The sequence below is a fragment of the Ascaphus truei genome, chromosome 9 (assembly GCF_040206685.1).
Source record: "Ascaphus truei isolate aAscTru1 chromosome 9, aAscTru1.hap1, whole genome shotgun sequence".
Taxonomy (NCBI): domain Eukaryota; kingdom Metazoa; phylum Chordata; class Amphibia; order Anura; family Ascaphidae; genus Ascaphus; species Ascaphus truei.
The window spans coordinates 11,896,369-11,921,024 of NC_134491.1; the positions used below are offsets into that span (position 1 = coordinate 11,896,369).

The following is a 24,656-nucleotide window of genomic DNA, read 5'->3' on the forward strand; positions in this document are numbered from 1 at the left end:
TTATGTACCACATCATCTTACAGCAAACAGTGCTTCCAATGCAGGCATGGGATTCTGGGTAATGGCATGCCTATAGCACTCATAGTGGGTCACTCCTTGCATATTTGTATTACTCGATACACAGTGTGCAGGACCACAAACAGTAGAACATCTGCGTTGCGTTAATACTGTACTACTCAGTGTCGTACTGCAATATAACATTTATAGCATGTGACATCACGTACATAAGAACAAGAGGCGTCTTTAACACAGTACAGTTTATGTAAAGCTAAACCCCTCCCCTGGTATCAATGGATAGCGCGCCCGGCAGGGGGGGGGGGGCAGGCGGGCGATAGTTGTAAGTGACGTTGTACCAACTGGATGAGAAAACAAGCGCGCCTGGGCAAGATATCCACTCTTTGTGATCAGGAACGTCACGGAGGTCTCGCGGGAGTTGCGCGGTTCCATGATGGCCGAGGAGACCGGCGGGTGCCTGTTGTTTTCTCCTCCCCTCTCTTTGCCACGCCAACTCGAGTCATGGCCAGGGCCGGTCTCCCTATAGCTAGAGCCCGTGCGACCGCAGCGCCTGACCAGCCGCCGCCAACATGCCCAAGAAAGGGTACAGAAAACGGCTAAAGTTTCGAGCCGACGACATGAGCTCACAGAGAGGTACAGTAGGAAGGTAGTAGAGTTACAGGACACTGAGAATTAATGGATGAATAGGCCCATATAACGAGTTAGGCCAGGGGGGGGGGGTGAAGGAATCCGGTGTGACAGGAGGGGGCGGTGACATTAACTGGAGGAACGTGGGCTTACTTGCCCTTATAATTACTGCAGTACTGGTGGCCCCTGCAGGCCTCAATGATAAAACGTGATGGTTGTACAGTATACCTTAAGCGCTTCTTTTTTTTTTTAATGTTGGTACATTTATTTGCAGACCATAACGCTGTAGGAAGCTTAATACAGTACTTTAATTTAAAAAAAATGAATCAATTAAAGTTTGCATGTTTCCATCCCCAGATGTAGAACGTAAACCCCGGCTCCATCCCACTACCAGTATCTATTGGAGTTGTAAGCAATGGCTCTAAGGCCTCGTCCAGGGTGGCGCTGAGCGAGCGGGCGCGTTCACGCTGGCCACGAGGAAACATTGTGGCAATGTGTGGCCAGCGTGAGCGAGCAAGCAAATTTGAATTTACCGCTCAAGGGCGTCCTATGGAAGCAGTAAGGGTGTACTTAGTTTTTCACTAATGGCTTCTACATTTTGGCTTTATTTATGTTAAATAAATCATGACACGGTGTAATATGTCATGTGTTGTTGTTCATCTGAGGTTCTATTTACCTAATTTTAAGACCTGCTAAGGAACAGATGATTGTTGATGGAAATCCAGGGGAGCGTCGCCGAGTGCCCAAAAAAGAAGAAATGTGGATAGTGTAATACAGTAAAAAACGTAATAGTAAATTAGTAAAGAGCTTCCAAATTCCTACTCACAAAGTAGAAAAAAGAGCATGTGCCAGTCTGGAACTATAATTCACCCCGGTCTGGAAGGTGTGGTATATAAGTCAGCAATCTCAGAGAAAACAGCCATGGTACAGATCAAAATGACAAAATTTATCCACAATGAAGACGTCATTACGTCGAAACGCGTAGAGTCCGGCTCGTTAGCCATCTTAGAGGAGGCGAAAAGCAGTGGGATCCTTGGTGGTGTCCTCCGTTCCAGTGAACTGTGACGTCACGATCCGGAAGTGACGCATGCGAGAGCTGCAACAGTGTGTACCGGGCGGTGAGAATTGCGACGCACTAAAGACCCAGCTGTTCAATGCTTTTACTTCTCAGACTGCTGTAAGCCTCCATTTGTGAGCTTTTTATTAATAAATTTTGTCATTTTGATCTACTTTGTGAGTAGGAATTTGGAAGCTCTTTACTAATTTACTATTACGTTTTTTACTGTATTACACTATCCACATTTCTTCTTTTTTGGGCACTCGGCGACGCTCCCCTGGATTTCCATCAACAGTGCATCTCCTAGACTTTTGAAACAGTCTTTTCTACAGGGTCGAGTGATAAGTGGTTTTGCCTTTATTTCACTTATTTATTTGTTTATATTACTGTTCACTGTTTATACATATTGTTTGTTAAATCATTGATATATTATTGCACATCACTGTTTTTTGGGTATAGTAGAGCGCCATCTAGCGTTCTTTATACTGTCTGGAAGGAACAGATTATTGTTATGTCCTGATATGTAAAACCATACTTGAAGGTTTAATACAGGATAATATTCAGGAATGGAAAACCAAATAATTAGTAATAGTCAGCATGGATTTATGAATCATAGATCATGCCAAAGTAACCTTATTCGTTTCTTTGAGGAGGTAAGTAGGAATTTAGACCAGGGTAATGCAGTTGATTTTGCTTAGATTTTGCAAAAGCTTTTGATACGGTTCCACACGAGGGTGGTGTACAAAATAAAGTGAATTGAACTCCGTAATGTATGCACCTAGATTGAAAACTGGTTGAAGGACAGACAACAGAGGGTTGTCATAAATGGAAGTTTTTCAGGTTGGGCTAAAGTCGTGAGTGGAGTACCTCAGGGATCGGTACTGGGACCCCTGCTTTTTAACTTGTTTATTAATGACCTTGAGGTTGGCATCGAGAGCAAAGTCACCATCTTTGCTGATAATACTAAATTGTGTAAGGTAATAGAATCGGAGCAGGATGTAATTTCTCTCCAGAAGGACTTGGAGAGACTGAAAATGTGGGCAGATAAATGGCAGATGAGGTTTAATACAGATAAATGTAAGGTTATGCATTTTGGATGCAAGAATAAACTGGCGACTTACACATTAAATTGGGATACATTGGGGGTATCCTTGATGGAGAAAGATTTAGGAGTGCTTGTAGACAGCAGGCTTAGCAATAGTGCCCAAAGTCATGCAGTAGCTGCAAAGGCAAACAAGATCTTATCTTGCATCAAACGGGCAATGGATGGAAGGGAAGTAAACATAATTATGCCCCTGTACAAAGCATTAGTAAGACCACACCTTGAATATGGAGTACAATTTTGAGCACCACTCCTTAGAATAGACATTCTGGAATTAGAGAGAGTGCAGAGAAGAGCCACCAAATTAATAAAGGGGATGGACATTATAACTTATGAGGAGAGGCTAGCTAAATTAGATTTATTTACGTTAGAAAAGAGGTGTCTGAGATGGGATATGATAACTATATACAAATATATTCGGGGACAATACAAGGAGCTTTCAAAATAACTATTCATCCCACGGGCAGTACAAAGGACTTGATGGCATCCCTTTGTTGGAGGAAAGGAGATTTCACCAGCAACAAAGGGAATGGTTCTTTACAGTAAGGGCAGTTAAAATGTGGAATTCATTACCCATGGAGACTGTGATGGCAGATACAAATTTATTGTTCAAAAAAAGGTTGGACATCTTTTTAGAAAGGAAAGGTATACAGGGATATACCAAATAAGTAAACATGGGAAGGATGTTGATCCAGGGATTAATCCGATTGCCAATTCTTGGAGTCAGGAAGGAATTTATTTGTCCCCTTATTGGGGTTTTTTGTTTGCCTTCCTCTGGATCAATAAGTAAGTATAGATATAGGATAAAGTATCTGTTGTCTAAATTTAGCATAGGTTGAACTTGATTGACGTATGTCTTTTTTCAACCTCATCTACTATGTAACTATGTAGCATCAACCAGCGGCATAAAGTGAATAAAACGTGCACTCACCCCTTCCAGCATGACGGACGTCCTCATAACCGTCCATGCCCTCCGTTGCCAGAATCAATACAATAAAAAATACAATCTAATGGCCCCATAACCCTTAACCACCTTAACGGTTATTAACCGCTATAGTAATTAAGGAGGTATTTTATTGTTCACCTCTATATGTTAAACAACGACGAGAAACAGAACCCCAAGGAGAGCACTCAAACACACACAAATCGATAGGTACAGGGTGGGTATAGTGGGCCCGGGTGGGTGGTTAGGTCTCCCTCGTGGGTTGCGGGAGAGGGTGGGTTAACCCCTTAATTACTATAGAAAAAACAGGCTCCAGGGCACTCCTAAACCAATCTAATTCTTTTCAGAGTGTAAAGAACCAAAAAAAGGGAGCCCCAAAAATCTGTTAAGATGAAAAATATTTATTGCAACATATAGGAGGTGCCAACCACAGGGGAGGGGGTGGGGATGGGGAAGGGGAACCCTCGCTACTGCTAAATAGGTAGGGAGTGATGGTGCTACTATCAGGGGTAATAATGGGTAAACAACGACGAGAAACAGAACCCCAAGGAGAGCACTCAAACACTCAAGAGAACAAGTGTACAGGTGGATGGTATATGGGTGAATGAGGAATGTGTAAATTAAAACACTTTATTAAGAGTCGTAACTCAATAAAAAATAAAATAGAACGCTGTAGATCAAAGTATAATACTTCTGTGTGAGCCAATATAACAGCGAATTTGTAAAAACGGACCGGATGTGGTAATAAGGATAGCCAATGTACTGTCCTTACTAAAAGGGCAGTGGTAATAGTACAAGGGTTAAATAGCAAAGCTATGATCCTATCTATGCCTGTAGTCAGTGAAGTTAACCACAGAGTGTGTGGAGAGCCTCACTAAAGGTATAGGTGAAGCCCTGCCTCAATGAGGTAACCAGCTTATGGTATAGAAAGCTAGTCCCTATAGTGAGACACTGAATGGTCCTTTCATTTAACTGACCCTCATTACGTCTAGCATTGTACTTTGCTAGTTTCTGTCCTGGTGGCTTTATACTCTAAGCCTATGCTACAGCGACTAGATCAGTATGTTAGTGATGTGTTTCTCCCGCAATATACATATGAGGCATTGAAGTGGGTGCCCCACGATGCGTGATCACTTCTACTGTGTAACTTGCAGGGAACGCACTTCAACCAATCAGATGGTTGCTTACCTGATAAATACCGGGGGCATGACAGGCGCTCCCGTTCAGCCTTGACAAATCACGCACCAGCGAAACGTACGTCGGCGGCAGATGACGTCATTACGTCAGAGGGGCGGGGACTTGTGCTCGTGATCGGAGAGCGTCCGTCCCTAGTAGCTCCCCGTGTGGAGCTATGTTTGTGCAGTAATATGCATCTTTTTTAATGTAGCAGCTTACTTTGGCCGGTATACTTACAAGCACCCTGCATTAGTCTGAGGGCGTCCAGCCAATACCTAGTCTCTAGGTCTGCTACCATGGTCGGATGTACCTTACTGTCCGCAATACTGGACACTACGTGTAAACAGGCACTACTTGTGCACTGTTCCAACAGCCTCTGATCCTGCCTGTTATGGTCTATTCACTGTATATGTGTGCAACTTACTGGCAGGTAGATTTATTTCATCTATATGCCACTGGGAGTGTATTTGAATGCTGATTATATTCTGCACTTATAGGCATTAAGCCTGTAGTGCACACCCAGATACTAAACACTAAGACCATTCAGTGTCTCACTATAGGGACTAGCTTTCTATACCATAAGCTGGTTACCTCATTGAGGCAGGGCTTCACCTATACCTTTAGTGAGGCTCTCCACACACTCTGTGGTTAACTTCACTGACTACAGGCATAGATAGGATCATAGCTTTGCTATTTGACCCTTGTACTATTACCACCGCCCTTTTAGTAAGGACAGTACATTGGCTATCCTTATTACCACATCCGGTCTGTTTTTACAAATTCGCTGTTATATTGGCTCACACAGAAGTATTATACTTTGATCTACAGCGTTCTATTTTATTTCTATTGAGTTACGACTCTTAATAAAGTGTTTTAATTTACCCATTCCTCATTTACCCATATACCATCCACCTGTACACTTGTTCTCTTGAGTGTTTGAGTGCTCTCCTTGGGGTTCTGTTTCTCGTCGTTGTTTACCCATTATTACCCCTGATAGTAGCACCATCACTCCCTACCTATTTAGCAGTAGCGAAGGTTCCCCGTCCGCACCCCCTCCCCTGTGGTTGGCACCTCCTATATGTTGCAATAAATATTTTTCATCTTAACGTATTTTTGGGGCTCCCTTTTTTTGGTTCTTTACACCCTGAAAAGAATTAGATTGGTTTAGGAGTGCCCTGGAGCCTGTTTTTTCTATAGTAATTAAGGGGTTAACCCACCCTCTCCCGCAACCCACCAGGGAGACCTAACCACCCACCCAGGCCCACTATACCCACCCTGTACCTATTGATTTGTGTGTGTGTATGACACACATATATACAGACACACACATACACACCAAATAAAAATATCACTTGTCAAAACATTCACGTCTTAGACAGGTCTGCAAACCTGACTTTCGCAATTATCACAGGTTTGCACACACTTTTCCTGTTTGCGCCCCCCCTCCTACCTGGCAGCTGCGTCAAATGACGCTCTGGGTCACGTTGTCAGGTCACGTGACCCGTGGCGTCATGCTGCGTTGCCATGGAGACGTGTCACAGCATCTGAATCCCGGTAAGTGTTATTGTTGCAGAGGCCTCACGCGATCCCCGGCATTTAATTTAAATGCCTGGGGGAAGAGCGCGGGACTTCTGCAACCGCCCGCGCCCCCTCAGACAAATCTCCGCCCCCCAGTTTGCGCAGCCCTGACCTAGCATACAGTGCTTGCACTGCAGCAATGGATTCTGGGAAATGACATGCAAATGAGTACACAGTGTCACCTTTTACCTCAAATCCATTTTACATGGAACCCTTATAAGCTTATGCTCGCTGCATTACATCGCTTTTTGATGGATTTGCTGTATGCTTTATGGTGGAGGGATTTTCGTCCCCTTTTTCACCCACCATAACTTATCTATATATCATACACACACGCACAGTCTCTCATACCTATTCAGGCTGGGCGTGGATATGCAGATAAAAAATTATGGACGGCAGGAACATTTATAGTACAAACGATCTTTATTCACAACGTTCATAATGCTTGCACAGACTTCACTTCAGACATTAATTGGTGGCAGACAATATGGTTACACTGTGCTTCTTTCACTGGTAGCTGGTTTGAGCTATAAATACCCCTCTATCTCCCTATAGTGACATCACTGGTCACAAGACTTAGGCCAGGTGCCTGCTGCAGAGAACTGCCCCTCAATGGGGCCGGGCCCGCATGCTGCCTTGCCCGCCGCGTTGTGCTAACAGATTTCCCGGACGACAGGAAATCTGTGCTCGCGACGGAGCGCTGGCCACGCCCCCTGGCGGTTAAGCCAATGAGGGCGAACCTGCCGGGTGACTTCGTGGCTGCGCCCCCCCGAAACGCTCCACCCGTCTTTCCCCCTGCAGCTCACTCCAAACTGGGGATCTCGGCTGCACAAGCCGCCAGCCTGGCAGGCGCGCTTGCAGTGCCGACACCAGGGCCGTAGCCATACAAAAAGTGGCTACCCCTTTCTGCTCATAATCATCCTGCCTCACATAAGGGAGACAGGAGTAACCTGAGTGATCCCACACAGTGAACCCAGTGAACCCTTATACTAACTAGACCCAAAAGTGGTGGTGGGGGGGGGATATACACATACACCCGCTCATTTGCATGTCATTGCATAGACTCCCTGGTTGCAGACCTGTTTGAGACATGCAAATGCACCACAAATGGTATTTTTATTTACAGTCATTCTTTTGTATATGTAACAGTAATACACCTGTAAACATCCTAGACATTTAAAGGTATGTATACCGGTGTCCGTAAAGTATTTTAAAACCACCTTTTTTCAGTTACAGTGGCAGATTATGCCAATTCCGATCCATCTGTTGTGAAGTCTGGACGAATGAGAAAAGCTGTAGCCAACGCTGTTCAGAAAGAAGGTAAGACTCTAAGCACCTATTCAATATACAGTGAATCTGCTTCCCAAGCGCTGGAGAAGATTTTTAGTGCCATTCGTGGAATGGAGCTGATCTCGTCTTTAGCATTGGGAAAAGGCTTCATTGCACAGTGGGAAAAGGGCATACATCCAATACAGGGCCTGCTAAAGCCATTATACATTTGTCTATAGAGTGATTGTTAAATCCTTTTTATTTTATTTTTTTAATCAATTTAAAATGTTGACAATAACTAAGGAAACTTTGGGCATCGAAATTATTGATGTTGCTTGTATTTAATGCTTAGGGTAACAGGACACAGGACTGCAGCAGCAAACCCACTTTACTCAAACATCTCACCCCACAAACTACTGGAAGTTAACCCCTTCCTGAATTTCACCTTACTATTGTTTATTGATTTCGTTGTTTTTGTTTTTTTCATCATTAATTTCATCTTTCCCGTACTCGCTCTGCTTCCTTTTTGTTTTCTTAGTGAAGGAGCTTTGTGGCCTTGAGGCCTCTCACGTCCCCGCTGAAGACAGCCTCTCGGTCACGTCAGAGAACGGTGGACACTGTGGGAGCAGTGATGAGCTGGATGCCATCCTAAACCTCAACGAGTTGACAGCCTCCAAGAAAAAGAAAACTAAGAGACACAAAGGTAAGTGTTTGCTGTGTTTACACACCACCAGCATGCTTTGCAGGTCTCTGGGTACTCAAGGGGTTATACTTTAGCAGATGAGCAATACTTACTCTACAAGTCAGTTAAAATTGAGGCATAATATAGTAATGGTTTATCTTTTGTTCACTTTTCAGAAAACAGTGCTGCAGGGAGCAATGGCAATGAGTATCATATTGACATTTGGCTGGTGCTTGCCTCCTACATTCAGCCTGAAGATATTGCGAAGTTTGCTCTTATTTGTAAGAATGCTTGGACCGTTACTTGCACTGCTGTCTTTTGGATGAGATTGTACAAAAGGTGTGAAGTAGTGTAGAATATTAATGTGACTTTCTTGATTTTTCTTTGGATCATGTAGTTTAAAGTTATTGCAGCTCTATTGGTTCAGGAGAAATATAGTCCTTGTAGGCAGTGTCACAGGAGCTTGTGCAGGGTTATAATATACACCAAAATAACTGGGTTGAATTGAATGCGACCATAATATAATAAAAAAAGTTTATTCCTTGAAGAAGGTGAACACACAGAGTATACAAATAACACACAAGATATATACACTTACTTAGGGTTTGGGCAATAAAGCAATCAGGATCTGGATTGGCAATTCATTCAGCAATACAGGATACATACGAAGACACTGGGCATAGAGCTTACACTCGTTTATATGGGATTTAAGCCCTATCCCTTAACATTGGGTGTCAGACATTGGTTACCAATTACCTACACCCAATTACCCCTTGACAGCTCACGTGGGAAGCAAGGTAATACCTGCCCACAGGGGTGGGCATTATTCTAATCAGGGGCCCATTTTCTTAGGCCCACTCCCAAAAGATTGGCGTCTCCTAGTCTGCCTTTTGGGTCTCTGGACAGGAAAACCTTTGTCTGTAAGTGTGATTTATAACACCTCCAGAACTACTCAAGTCCTGCTCTTCTCCGCCCTAGCATATACAATCAGGGTGGGGGAGCCTTTGATCAGGGGGACTGTTGTAGACATGTAGTCGCCCCCTGAACATTAACATACTGCAGAGCCAGTATCTTTCCCGGGCTTTTATGGCAGACACCAAATGCAGTACATTTCCACAATTCTATATATTAAAATAATCCGTTCGGCTGGGCCGAGCGGGCTACAAATTGCCAGATCCTCATTCCAGAGAGGATTCTACACGGTGGCCAATTTTCAGCTCGCTGGGACCCACCGAACCGGAGTTACAGAAATACACTTTTGCATTTCTCTGCCATTGAAGTCAATGTCAGAAACCCAAACTAAACAATTAACCATACTCCACAGTGACTACATGCTGGCCAAATCCCAGCCCTCTGGTCCCTACGGAACCGGAGTTATGGGTTTTCAGTTTACACTGTTTCACACTTAGTGTTTTAAACGCCACGCGGCTTTTCTACGCCAATATGGTCAATGGTAGGACCCTCATGGCCGGCGCGACCCTTTCTCATCGCCATTAATTGTCGGACCCGGTTGGGGTCGAGTGAGGGAGTTCCTAGGGGCAAAAAGAATTTTATTTCGGGATGCCCTAGAACAAAAGTTTCCCACGCTAATTGGTGGTGAACTTGACCGTAGCCCAGTTCCCACGCCAATTGTGTGATCAAAGCTCCTCATTGACATTGTATCCGGTTTTGCAGTTTTGCGGTCTGGCTGGGTGCTAGCTCGTCTCCGGAGGTCGGCCTCGAGGAATCCCCATTGAAATGCATTACTCCACTTTCAATGGGGAACCTCCGCTCCTCCTCTCGGCGCCACCTGCACGTCTTATCAGGTATCGGGCCCAAATCGCCGGAATCTACATAGGATTACATGGGGCTCCAATGGCGACCTATGGAGATGCTGCAAAATGGAGACTGAAAAGGCGGGGAAGGGGACAAAGGGCAATAAACATGTAAATGCAATTAACCCTTTCCCTCCCGACCTGATCCCAGTGTATGTGGTTGGTACATACACTGTAAAGGTACAAACACCAATAATTGTACCAATATAAACGTCTACCAAATAGAACACAGTTTGCCCTGAGGCAGGGGAATAAAAATACATGAAATCCCTCTATAAATGTGGGGAACAGAATAACCAAGGGACATACCTTTTGGTTGTGAAGCAGGGGAACATATGTATGATAGGTACATTTCTGGTTAACCCCTCACCACCCAGACGGTGGGAGGGGGTGCCTAATGGGGATGACCCCTTTGTTACTCGCTTGTCTCCCCTCCCCCGTCACAGGCAGTCATGCCTTTTTTTTTTTTTTTTTTGTAAATACGCATTTTTGCATTAGGATTGTATATTCATTGGTCATGTGCTCCAAAAAGGCATTTTATCTGTTGTCTCCTTGGTGTCCATAGAATCATGCACATACCTCCTATTCAGCCCACGTTTGTCAGCTTGCTATTTCATGAGGAGTTAACAGATGCCGGCATGATTATGGAAAGTATGAAATTCTGGGGTGGCATAAACCACATTGGCTGGTCTCTGTCAGATTAAAGAATCTTAATTGCCAAGCTGGTCTAGGACATTTGGTCGCGGCTGTTTCGCCACGACCAAATGGCCGCCGGTGCTTCGCCATTGCTCCACTGCCGGAAGCTGCCGCCGCTGACCACTTGGCCGTAAGGCCCATAACCGCAGCACTTATTATTGGCTGTGGTTAGCTAGCTGTTCTATACTAGGGCTGCGGACGGCAGTGAGCGTGGAGCCGGACGATCGGGGCAAACACTCTGAAAAGTATGTTTTTGCGCTGCTGCCCGTTGCACGTCACACACTGTTACCCAATCAGTGTGAGGCTGCAATTTCATTGGCGCCAAAATTAAGCCTTCAATGCTTCTCTTTTTTTCAGCTACAAAGGTGTGTGTGTGTATCCTTTGAGTAATGCACTATTATGTATACGTTGATAATTAAGGTACTGCAGTTTGCATGCCACTGTCTTTTCTCCAGCACCCCATGCATGCCACTATGACTTTCTGGGGGCGCACAGCACCAATAGCAATAGGAATATCACCCCTGCCTCTAACCCCTTCTCTATCACCAGGGTTTTTTTTTTTTTAATTGTCCAATAAAAAGATACCACAGAACATTAATGTATTAAAATAAAAGTGTATGTACTAAAAGGTAGATTTGGGTACTTTTGTTTCCCTGGAAATTAATTGTGCATTTTTTTAAGGGGAGTTTTTATTAATGAAATGTTTTGCTTACCCCGAGCCCTCCTTATCCTTATGAGAGCCAATAGATATATGGAGAAGAGAAAAGAGGTGTGTGTGAAGCAGGGTGTTATGTCATGGCCACGCGTACCCGTGCGTGTGATAGCCACGCCCATCTGTCGCTCACAGCACTGAACTCTATACACACATGTGCACACTTCATGTGCACGTGCCAACTATAAAACAAGCCTAAGGTAACTAAACCCCCTAAACTAAAAGTCCCTATTCTAAAAAAAACCCTGCCCTTACCCTAAAACCCCCTACCCTAACTGCTAAAACCCCTTTAAATTAACCCCATACCCTGTGAACAAAAAGGATGATCAAATCCTGGTTTGGTGACAAACCGGAGTGGTGGTGATGAGGAGGAGGAGTCGACTGACTTGTTTGAGCCTGGTGGAGACGCTGCGGTGGATCGGAGCTGAGCTTGCTGTGAGGATCATACCGGATTGCAAAGCTGAAGGAGAAAAAAAGTTTGAATAAAAATATATAGTTATACACAACTGCCGTGGATGTCGGAGGTGAAAAGTGCCAGAAGAGGTAACAAACTCAGCACCGGACGAACACTGCGGTAAGAGCCACATGTATGTGCAGTAAGCAGACGCCTAGCCCATCCAGGCAGTGAGCGGTGACGGTATATGCGGCAACCAGAGTCCGTGAGTAAGACTGATCCATGTTACCGGCACAGAAAGTTCGTAGGCAGTGTATATCAACCTTACTAAGATCTTTAAATAGATACTACCATTCATGGGTGGTTGTGGGCAGTCCAGTTCAACATCAAGGTGACGACACACCTAAGTGAAGAGATCCCAGCTTTTAAAAATCAAGTGCACTTCAGCTTTAAGAAGATAACTTATCCAAAAAGAAAAACAGGCTACAACACGCATATCCAGTGTGCAATTAGAGTTCACAAGTTCTTTATATAAGACTTGCTCAAAACAGAGGGTATCATATATTGCAAAGCTTTTAATTGTGATACAGCACCAAATTCCATATTAATTGGATATCAGGACATTGGCATTATAAACCAGACGGTTCATCATCATAGTGGTTATTTCATTATATCTGCTATAGTCCACCTACCTATTGGCTATATTTGATGCATGTTTCTATTTTATGTTTATGTATTATGCGGGTTGATTAAGCTTAATCAAGACATAGGATTAACTGTATGATATAGTCCCATATAAGGATACATTCTATTGTGTTATTTTGTAATAAATTGTTTTTTATTTTAATACTGCTTAGTCTGTGGGAAATTTGGTATACCATCATTGCTTCTAGATATCATCAGTAATATATTCATGCACCAGGGTGTCTTCCCTTTTCTTCTAACCCCCTACCCTAACCAATAATAAAACTCAACTTCGAAGCAGCCAGCGGCCAATGTTCCTGCGGCAAATCGGCTGCGGTGGAGACTGGCTGCGGCGAAGCAGCTGTGTCCAAATGTCCCATTCCGTTGCCAAGCTTTCTATATTTGATACAGCTGTGAGGACCAAATTGCTGGGCATCGATGCAATTTTTTTCTGTTCCTGAATAGATTGGCTGGTAAAAGTCTGTTGGCTACTAATAAGTGAAACACTGTTTCAGTGAGCGAAATCCATTCCAGATGAATTTAAGAACGTGCTTTGCTAATTGTACCTACTTGAGCAATACCCCTAATGATCTACTGACCAGGTTGGGAATCTCTGCTCTAGATGATACGACTTGACAGAGGCAAAGATCTCTTATCTTTAAATGTTCTTTTTATTTTTGGTTGATCCTGAAAGTCATAAAAAGCTGGTAGACAGGGACAAATGTACTAAGTGTCGCTAAACCATAGGATATCTTAATCTCCGTTAAATTGAATGGGCCAGTCTCACAGTTTAGCACTGTTTATTAAAGAAGTCTGTAACGAAATCCCCCATTCAAAGACCTTTTGTCAAATGACGGTTTAGCGGGTTATTCACTAAATGGTATTAGTCACTATTGTTTCCAGAAATACCAGGGACAAAGTGAAATATTTGCTGAACTTGCACAACGATCCCTGTGGTCTTCCGTTGTAGACCTACAGGTAGTGTAAAAAAAATAAAAATAATATTGTTTTAGGTCATTTGCTTAGTGTTTTTAATAAATGCCATATATAATTAAAGTTGCAGTCCCTGCTATGAGCAAAATTAACTACAGGCAGGAATATATTTAAGGTTTTAGTTGTTGGAAAATGCTTTTTACCAAGAAAAATCAGGTCAAGCCTCTAAGCATTTTTTTTTCTTCCAGTCTTTTTTATTAGAAGGGTTAGAACATCTTTATTAGAACATGTTACTTAGCACAATTTCACAGTTATTTCACTTATAACGCTTTTGGCATCTTTCTTTTGTTGTGCTATTTTGACGGTAGTTGTTAATCCACTGATGTGGGTAGTTGCTTGGTAACCCTTTTGAGATTTATTGGTAAATTGAGTCCTGATAGGGATAGAAAAGAGATTCAGAAGGAAGGAAGAGGAGAGGGGAGTGGGGTGGTGGTGGTTCCCGATTTTATGAGGGGCTGTCTAAGTTGCCTTAGTTTTAGGAACATCACCTTACCCTGCTCCCTTCGGGATCTTCCATTTACCTGCCTTCTTTTGGTCCCAATCTACTCTGTGGACCATAGCTCCCAAACCCTATCGAATCGTTCTGTCGTATGGTTTATTTGGGCCGATAGCTTTTCCATCTGCCTCACATTCTCGATTCTTAGTATGACTTTGTGCTTAGACGGAGGGTTTATATTCTTCCAGGCTGCTGCTATGGAGCAATGGGCTGCTGTAAGAATGAAAGAAGTTAATTTGGAGACCGGGGTCTGCACTTCTTCCACTGGTTTGGCTGGGAGAAAGGTCAGGGGTTCAAGCGGAATCCTCAGCTCCGTGTTTTCATAGATCAGGTTTTGTATCATGGACCAGAACTTCTGGATGTGTGGACAAGACCACCAGATGTGAGCCATGTCTACTCTCAAACCACATACCCTCCAACACACATCTGGTGTTCCCGGATATATCTGGTCAGCCTACTCGGGGTTAGGTACCAGAAAAATAGAATTTTGTAAATATTTTCTTTCGTAACCTTACAAATTGATTGTTTTGGTTGCCGCTTCCCAGATATCCCTCCAGTCATCATTATCAATATCTATGTTGAGGTCTTCAGCCCATTTCAGAATACAACCTCCCAAGCCCACAATTTATATGCTAAGCATTTTTTTAAATCCTTTTTCTTTGTTGCTTTTGTAATCCTGGGAAGGTGCGAGGTTTACCCTATAAATCATTGGAAAGCGACGGATAAAGATTGAAGGAAGAAAATTACATCAATCGGGGATAATTAAGGACACTTGTGGTGGGGTCTATATATGGGACTTTTTACATATTATTTATTCATTATGCCATTTGCTTTTGAGAAAGGCCCTTGAGGCTGAAACGTCAACTATTGGCTAACAATAAATTTGCTAGCAGAAATCCGCTGTGCCCAGGTTTTTCCTTTCATATATGATATTGGCAGTACCTAGCAGAGATTCCTGAACCAGGAGCACCAGTATTTATATCATTTTTTCTTCCTTGGGGAGTGCAGCATTAGGCTGAGTCCCCGCTGACGCTCAAAGCATGCGTGCCGGGTGTCTTGCGTCTGATTGCGTGCCTGCGGGGGGGGGAGAGGGGGGTGGCATTGCCGAATAGTTGAGCGAGCAGGAAAGTTAAAAAAAAATTATTTACCTGAGCGCCGGTGAGTGTGTGTGCACGCGCATACCCGCGGGCACATCGCGTGAGCAGTGACTTGTGTGTGTGTGTGTCACCTCGCCAAGCAACGCCCGTTCAGCGCCAGCGGGGACTCAGCCTAAGGCCTGGGACATAGTACAGCAGGCCGTGCTGAGCCGCGCTGAGCAGATGCACTTACCCCCTGCATCTGTCATCGGCGCGGCTTTAGCAGCCGCTTCCGCATGCGTGCGGAGGCTGAGAAATTCTGAGGAGACAGGCAAATTAAAAATTTGCCGCTGAGGAGCGGTCACGTGACCGCTCACATCCAATGGGAGCGAGGGACTAGCCACGCCTCCGTTCCGCCCCGCCCACGAAGCACGCTCACTGCCTCGCCTGCCAGGACACAAAAAAGCAGGAGCGCGGATCAGCGCGGATCAGCGCGGCCTAACCCTTCAAACTGAAGGTGCAAATTGGGACAGTTAGTTCCTTCATCTCCTCCCTTTTGTGTGATATGTGTTGATCAGGTCTTGCCTCTACTTTTTTTTTATACCCTTTTGTTTATCTCCTCTATCTCAGGACCATTTTATAAACAGTAGTATGTTATCATAGTAACGTGAAAATCTAGAAAAACTAGTTCTTGGTAAAAAAAAAATAATCTTCCACTTTATGGTCACATTTGTTTAAGGCCAATTAATACTTTGTAAATTGCTTTGTGTCTGTGATTGAATGGTGTCTCCTTTTGTCTTGTAGACATTATCGTATGAACGCCTACCTTCCTGTCCGTTTACGCCCAGAGCGTATAGAAAGGCTTCGCTCTCTACGTGCCTGTGTAATCCGTTCCTTGTACCACATGTATGAGCCCTTTTGTTCCAGAGTGACAAAAAACCCGTCGATCCCAGAGTCAACTCCAAACTTCTTAGCAAATTCCAAAGTAAGTACTGTAAAAAAAAAAATATATATATATACACACACACACACACACACACACACGTTCAAAAGACAGAATAGAAATACACACATCTACGATAAAAAAAAAGAATAACAAAAAATGCATAGCCTGCAACATTTTTTAAATTAATTATTAAAATCAAACGTTATTGCAAGCTCTCTTGGTGCCGAATAATTGTGTTTTTGTGTGTATGTATAATATTAGACAAAAATACATATTCACCGCGCTTCTCTGTATAAGGAGCATGCTGCTGGTGAAAGGATTGGCCATACATATGTGAAAAAACGGAAAATGAATCCCTGTGCTTCTCCCATTGGGCTAACAATAAATGAGGAAATAAATATACATAGTAAAACCTAAATCTGTAAGACAAAGGAGACTTGGTTATATCCTTTGATCAAATAATGTTAAGCCTGCTAACCAACGACAAGGTAAGTCTCAATAGCGGATCCCTATGCTAAATGCATACAAATGTACTGTGAAATATACCCTGAAGGTATATATCCTTACACAGAGAAGCGCAGTGAATATGTATTTTTGTTTTAGATTTTCTGTTGGGCCGAATTAAATCTCTAGCAGCACGCTTAAGGCGAGCACCACTATTGGGGTGTGATTAATCCACCTGTAACTGCTTATTGAGCAGCTTGTGGGAGGGTAATTTGGCCCTTTTCAAGGTATATAATCTCCCAGTAAGGTCCCTGTAATTCACTTTTCACTTTACTTGCTTACATGTAAGTATCTTCACTGGTATATACCAGTTTTAACTGGACTAAGTTACATAAGCCTACACTTAGTTTATTAACCCCTTCAGGGTATATTTCACAGTACATTTGTATGCATTTAGCATAGGGACCTGCTACTGAGACTTACCTTGACGTTGGTTAGCAGGCTTATTATTATTTGATCAAAGGATATAATCGTGTCTCCTTTGTCTTACAGACTTAGGTTTTACTATGTATATTTATTTCCCCATTTATTGTTGGCCCAATGGGAGAAGCGCAGGGATTCACTTTCTGTGCATATAATATATACATACTGTACATCATATACGCTTATACGTGGTGTGGAAAAAAGTCAGCACTTTGATTTACAAAACGTTATACAAATTTTATTGCGCGAAGAGTAACAAATTGGGATTCGGGTCCCATGTACAAATGGTGTTGTATTCATAGCATGATAAAATGTATATCCTCCCCTAGGAAGCAATACAGGTGAATCTCGGGTGCATATGAAACACAATCAAGCCTAGACAAACCCCAAACATACCACTAGCGAGTACTGCAAAGTAGGCCCCTCTGATCTGTTACTGACAAACGCCGGTAACAGTTCAGAGAAGGGAGCCTGCAAACGCTAACAACTGTGGGCATGAGTGATCTGTCCCTATGGGAGCTGACACATGAGATTTAAAGATGTCCAAGATAATCAGCGCACCTCGTGGGAAGAAAAAAGAGAAAAAAAGAGCACAATAGTGAAGCAAGTTCAGAACACAGTGCTAAGATTATAGCTGGTGAGATATGCACTTACATTGCAGTGCCTGTCTCAGGCATGTAATGGTATCTTTATGCGTCCTCACCACCATGAAGTCATCACGATTTCTCAGAGCACTTCTTTAAAATTTCGTTTATATATAAATCAGGAATAACACAACAGGTTTAAAGTATGGGCACAGACCAGTTCATGTAGTTCCGCAACCTCCGGTGTCCGCGACAGTCACTCGCCGCACTGCTCGGGGTTCTGTGTCACTTCCGGTTTCTGGTGCCTCAATGAAACTGGTCCTCCCGGCAACCCTACGCGTTTCAACGGTGATCTGTCTTCATCAGGGGTAAGTTGAAAACGCGTAGGGTTGCCGGGAGGACCAGTTTCATTGAGGCACCAGGAACTGGAAGTGACACAGCACGCCGAGCAGTGCGGCGAGTGACTGTCGCGGACTCTTGGTTCATAGACCTAATTCGACTGGTCTACCCTGGGAGCTACTGTTGACTGATGACAAAAATTGGCAAGATCTAAGAAGGCTCTGGTTGATGGCATGGAAATATATTTAGCTATACCATCCTTCTGTCCAAATTCTCGCGTTGGTAAGCAATCCAATTCCATATGTTGGATGTGCTGTGAGGTCTTCATACCATCTTTGAGAAAATCTGATAGGCTGTTTGTACTATTTGAAGCTACTTGGCCTCTGCAAGTTCCATGGGGTTCCTTTGCAAGGTGGTTAAAAGCAAAATTCTAGATGCCTATAAGCAGGCTGGAAAAGAAGCTTGGTTTCCCATTAAGACACATTCCACAAGGGCAGTCTCAACATCATGGGCTGAAAAAGCAGAAGTCTCTCTTGCAGATTTATGCAAGGTAGCCACACGTACAGATATTTACACTTTCGCCGATCACTACAAGCTGGAGGTTCTCATCAGCAGAGATACAGTAGCCTTTGGAAGGAAAGTGCTGCAGGGTGTAGTTTAAGCCCTCACATTTATTCATTTTTATTGCCGTGGGACAGATTTTTCTTACCGATATTCACCTAGTCCAATAACAGCAGCACCTCTTCCCCTCCCCATTGAGTGGTATTTTCATCTGGTTCAGTTATTTCCTTTATTGCTCCGAACCACACTGATCAGGAGGAGGAAGGATAATTATATAGCTACTCCTCCAGAAATCAGGCTTCTGTTTTACCTAGAGGGAGGAGCTACAACCCACAGGTTTGTGCTGCCATGGTTTGTACTTGAAGAAAGGGGAATATTGGTAAGAGTATGTATGCATGTATTGCAAAAAGAAGGTCCAGCACACTTGGGACTATTTTCTCAAAAAAAAAATATTTATTCAATGATGGAAATGTCGATTATTTAATAAATATTTTGAGTGTTTCAAGTGTACTAGACCTACTTGCAATTTGTACCAGACAATCTGTTCATGGCCTAGAACTGAAGACTACAAAAAAAGACAAAGGAGCAAATAATACAACAAATCTTTTATGCATTTCTTTTCACTAGTGTTTACTATTCTGGTGCAGCAAGGTAGCTGGTAGCAGATCTGAAGCAATGTGGGAATTTAACTTCAAATTTAAGAAGCAGGTATGTTTTCCTTCAGAGTTAAAGTTGATCTAAGCAATCTTTGTAGGAAATCTGAATTGGATGTTTACAAGAATATCCATTATGGGATTATCTGGCATGTTCTGTAAATTAAACTTTAAATCCTTAATGTAATCCCTTTTTGTTTTCCTTGGTAAAACTGGCATGTCCTGCAGAACTAGACCATGGTTCTCCCATTAAATATTCTCACCCTAAAGAAGAATATGCCACCAGTGTAGGTCTGGGCTCAGGTGGCCAATAGAAAGCCACAGTCATCAGGGGATTACGTTGACTTGTTATGGGTTACCCCAGTGATTTGTGTATATATAGTTGTTTTTTGCCATAAGTGGGCAGAAATTTTTAAAAGGTACATTAATTTGTAACCTGGTAAATCCTGGAGCTGGAAGCATCATGATTGAGCTACATAGAATCTGCTAGTTCCGAGGAGGGAGGTGGGGGGGGGGGGGGGGGCTGCTATAAAAGGTTATATTTAACTGATTTGAAAATGAACATGACATTCCATTGTAACCAAAAACGTTGAAGGGTTTGTACAATCTTTATCTAATGGTGATAAGGCTGTGGTCAGTGGTCAAAGCCACAGGGTCAGTTGTTAGTTTTTCCCAGGTCTATGTTTGCAAAGTAATTATAAAGCCATTAATAGTCAAACCGATAAACTTAATTAGTTCGGCAGAAATGCAACACATTCATTTTCCACAAAAACAAGTAAGCGGTTACATTAAGTGATTTTATGCTTTCTAATGAAGCTGATCACACTTAAGTATTTCTTTTTCTACCCACTTTTAATTGCCTCTTTAACGGGTTGAAAAATCATGGTTGTATCTTGATATTCACAATTTAACGTTGATACCTGTTTTTCCTTAGTCTCGTAAGCTGAAGAATAGCTGTCTTAATGGAATGAAGCCACCTGCTCGATACAAGGAAGTTCATACTAACCCAGACCACGAATGTTGCCTTCTTCAAGTGTCCACATTTAACTTTATTTTCATACCTGTTGCCATGGGTATGACACTCTCTTATGTAAGTATCCCAAGCTCTATCATTATTTTGACCTGTTGTATAGACACAGTGGGTCTGGTAGCCTCTAAAATTGATGTGTGCATAGCTTCGCAGTGCAGAAATGACATCCTGCTACATAATTGGTTTACAGTTTTTCCACTTTTTCCCCTGTTAGTTCACAATAAACGTCAGCACAGATATGAGGCACCACCGAGTGAGGCTGCTTTTTCAGGACTCTCCAATATGGAACGGGAAAAAGCCTCGTGGTGACCAAGGAGTACAAGTTATCTTGGATCCTGTGCACAGCGTCCATCTCCTTGACTGGTGGCATCCAAGATACCCCTTCTCAGCCAGAGCTTGACATCCCTCCAGTCCTACTTGGAACCCAAATGAACGAATAATGATGATATGTTTAATTAGTTAAATGGTCAATCTGATGTATAACTAAAATGACCTAACGAGTGACCTGTTTTCTAGATTCCAAATGAATTAATGGCAGTGACATGTTTGATGGCCTGAATAGTGTAGGGGTTCCCAACATTGGTGCTATAAGATAATACTCTACACACCTCAATCTTGCTGTGTGTTAGAGTAGGTCAGTGCCATTGAGAAAACAGGAACAGTAGTTGCACTAAAGATTTTTTTTTTTTCATCTACAGATTACCTACTATTTGGTCTTTTGTTGGTCTTGCTGCGTGTTACATACACCCCTTATTCCCTTTCTTAATTGGTCCTTTTACATCTTGACTGCATTATCATGTAACTTCAAGAATTAATAAGATAATATCCCTCTTCACGGACAATAAAAACGTTTTAATAGGGATTTCAACTGTACTCTGATATTTTAATACATTATTCATGATGACACAGTTAAACTTATTGGTGCCATTAGTTTTTCATTTGGCTACAGAATATGTATGTCATTATACTGTAGGGTTGTTTAAAAAAAAAATTATTTGGGGATTTGGTGCTGGATTATAATATTTTTCTTTTATTTCCAAATGTTGGGGTCTACTCTATTGTAAATTGATTGTTGGGTAAGCTGTTTTGCTTTACATTGCTAGCCCTTGTGGCATTGGAAAGTTTAAAGTGCATTATATATTTTAATTATTAGTTGATAGCTAGATATCTCGGGATTGGGATATCTCGGGATATACAGCTCAACCCCGTTATATTATAGCGCGATCCGCTTATAATGCGGTCTAAATGTGGCTCCCGATTTAAAAACATCCTTTTTTTTTGTTTTTTTAAACATTCAATGCTTTATTGCTAACGGACACACACACACACCCCTACATCATGTGGCAGTTCAAAACCGATTGGTGTGTTAAAACAGACCCTATAAAATATACTTAACCTGTGCAGCACAGTGCAGTGGACTGCACTGTGTCGACTATGTTAAGCTTGCTTTTAGAGCCTGTGACATCACACAAACTCTGTGGCATGAAGGTAGAGAATTGCATATGAAAGGTCCTGGGTTCGATTCCTGTATGATATGGTATAATTTATAAATGATAAAATAAATAAAATATGAATTGATAAAATAATTTTATTTTTATTAAAATGTATAATTTATTTTAATTATAATGTGCAGTGGTCGACAAATCACCAAAAAATCTACTCGCCGAACAAAAAAATCTACTTGCCACCTAGTACCACACGTGTGCTGCTTGGGCCAATAGGAGCTCGCCACGATGTTAAATCCACTCGCCCGGGGCGTGCAGATGTATAGGTTTGTCGAACACTGATAATGTGTATTGCTATATTGTTATTGTCAACCGACACATACACACACCCCTATACCATACTAAATGAGGTTATTAGTAATTGGGCTCAGATACTAAGTGAGATTATTGGAAACAGGGCTCATATACTAAGTGACGTTATTATGAATATTATAAAATAAATAAAATGTATACATTTCATAATTAAAATAAAACAATTATAAATTATTTTATTTTAATTACAATGTATAATTTATAAATTATTTTATATAATTTATAAATTATTCTATAAAATAATACATAACTTATACATTTTACATCATACAGGAATCGAAACCAGGACATTTCACGTGTTATTACCAATTCTCTACCTGCTACGCCACAGAATTTGTGTGATGTCACTAACTCCAAAAGCAAAATTAACATATTGTATACATGTAAAATGTATTCATATTCAATTCCCACATGGTGTAGGGGTGTGTATGTGTCTTAGCAATAAAGTGTGGGTGTGTCTCTGTCTCTCCCATGTGACCCTACTCTTCCTCTAAGCTCGAAAGTCTACGGCAGAGAGAGGAGAGAAATGCAGATGCCAGTAAGTCCTTGCACGGCTAAATTTATGCGATCCCGGTTATAACGCGGTCTCATTCTGAGGGCCGCGTTATATCAGAGTTTAGCTGTATATCTAGATGCCTTTCACCATTATCACCCAGCATACAGTGCTGTAGCAAGGGATTCTGGGAAGTGACATGCAAATGAGCACACAATGCCACCTTTTAGCTTCAAAATCATATGACATGGTCCCCTAAAGCTTATGCTTGCTGCATTGCACAGCTTTTGAGCACAGCCTGGGTTAAGATGCATGGCCAGTAAACCTATCCACAGACGGCTGTTTCGACCTGAATGGGTCTCATCAGTGTGAGGTTGGTTATACAGGCTTTGCAAAATGAAGCGTGGGACAGGTTTCACCACACTTAAGTTATGATGGGTAAAAAAAGTGACAAAAACCCTCCACAGTAAAGCATATAGCAAATGGAAATATTACTGTGTGCTCATTTGCATGTCTTAGGGCTGGGACCCACGGCGCGGGCGGCTGCACAGGCTTTCCCCACCAGCAGGGGAATCCTCCCAAGCCGGTCCCCCCTGGCTGCACAGCTCACTACACGCTGTGACGCGTCAGCCGCTAGGGGATACAAGAGAATTGTGATCCCTAGCGTTGACGCGTCACGTGGTGTGGCTGTGAGCCAATGAGGAGGGGAGGCTTCGGGGAGCGGGGAGGAGTGTGGAGGGAAAGCAGCGTGAGTGCCTGTCTGTGTATGTGTGTGTGCCTGAGTGCGTGAGTGCCTACCTCTGTATGTATGTGCCCGAGTGCATTGCCTCTGTCTGTATGTGTGTGCCTGAGTGCGAGTGCCTGCCTCTGTCTGTGTGTATGAGTGCCTGCCCGCCTGCGTGCGTGCGTGTGTGTGTGTGTGTGTGTGTGTGAGAGTGCCTGCGTGTGTGTATGAGTGTGTGTGTGTGTGTTGCTTCCATCAGCAGCTCCAGCCCGAGCCCGTGGAGGATGGGGGGGGGGAGAGTAGCGGGTCCCTCCGCTCAAGCCACGCCCCCCTCCCGCTCAAGCCTCCCACTCCCGCCCGGCTCCCGCTCCCTACAGACCGCATATCGCGGTCTGTGTATGTCAGCGCCCCGCCTGTCTGCAGTGCGGGAGCGCTGACGGAGGGAGCGGGGCATTAGCCTTAGACAGGTCAACCTTGCCTTTCACCATTATCACCCAGCATACAGTGCTTCCACTGCAGCAAGGGATTCTGGGAAGTGACATGCAGATATATCTATCTACCTCTCTCAATTCCAGTTAGCTCTTTAAGTGAATGCCCTCTGAACTTTGTAGAGTTACTGAAAACAAGAAGTCCTAGCATGGAAATTGGATTTCAAAACAAATGTGTAAAGTGGTTACATCGTTATTAGAACTATATTTTCAGAACATGCAGCAGGCTTTAGGGTCTATATATTGAATTGCGATAGTCACTTCAATGGGCGTTTCAGTTTAATAAATAACCCGCAATAATTTTGGGTGATCCACTGTTCAAATCGGTGTTGATCTCTTTCAATGTGCATGACTTGTATTTTTCCCGACCTGAGATTTACTGAAATAAAGAGTTAAAAAGAAAAAAAATGAGTCCTCAAGTTCTATCCCTCTGGGGGTAAATTAAGAATTGGCTACAGAGGATATTGGGTCTCGATATACCTGTGGATCCTTGGTTATTCCTTCTAAATAGATCAGTGCAAGGTTTGTCCAGATCCAAAAGTATACTGGTTGCCCATTTTGCAACTGCAATAAGATGTGAGATTGCAGCACTATGGTAACACAAAGATATCCCACAAATCTCTAAAATTCGTAATAGAATCTGGTTTATTTGGCAAATGGAGAAACTAACAAGCCTGGTCAATGATACCGGTTCTAATTTTCAGAAAGTTTAGCAGCCATGGTTGGCTCAATCAGACTTGCCGGGGGTGAGTATGGCCACAATTCTGCTATGATAGTTAA

At 42.8% G+C, this 24,656-nt stretch overlaps 1 protein-coding gene across 3 annotated transcripts; it reads left to right on the forward strand.

The window, feature by feature from the left end:
* Positions 1–329: 329 nt before the first annotated feature.
* TMEM183A (transmembrane protein 183A) lies at positions 330–24,284 on the forward strand. Of its 3 annotated transcripts, none has more exons than XM_075613342.1 (8): positions 332–648; positions 7,735–7,818; positions 8,306–8,470; positions 8,626–8,788; positions 16,119–16,299; positions 19,299–19,379; positions 20,259–20,414; positions 20,569–24,284. In XM_075613342.1, the coding sequence occupies exons 1-8, from the start codon at positions 585–587 to the stop codon at positions 20,752–20,754; spliced, it is 1,080 nt and encodes a 359-aa protein (XP_075469457.1). In that variant the 5' UTR covers positions 332–584; the 3' UTR covers positions 20,755–24,284. The 3 variants fall into 3 exon arrangements, with proteins under 3 accessions (XP_075469459.1, XP_075469457.1, XP_075469456.1); XM_075613341.1 differs by having other exon boundaries at positions 335–648; positions 7,729–7,818; XM_075613344.1 differs by lacking the exon at positions 20,259–20,414 and having other exon boundaries at positions 330–648; positions 7,729–7,818.
* The last annotated feature ends 372 nt before the right edge of the window (positions 24,285–24,656 follow it).

What these genes read in the sequence shown, in the direction of transcription:
- TMEM183A (XM_075613341.1), top strand. Translation starts at nt 585, where the DNA reads ATGCCCAAGAAAGGGTACAGAAAACGGCTAAAGTTTCGAGCCGACGAC. An exon ending in ACTTCAAATTTAAGAAGCAG is followed by an intron (nt 19,380 to 20,258) that starts GTATGTTTTCCT and finishes GTTTTTCCTTAG; the next exon opens with TCTCGTAAGCTGAAGAATAG. An exon ending in TGGGTATGACACTCTCTTAT is followed by an intron (nt 20,415 to 20,568) that starts GTAAGTATCCCA and finishes TTCCCCTGTTAG; the next exon opens with TTCACAATAAACGTCAGCAC.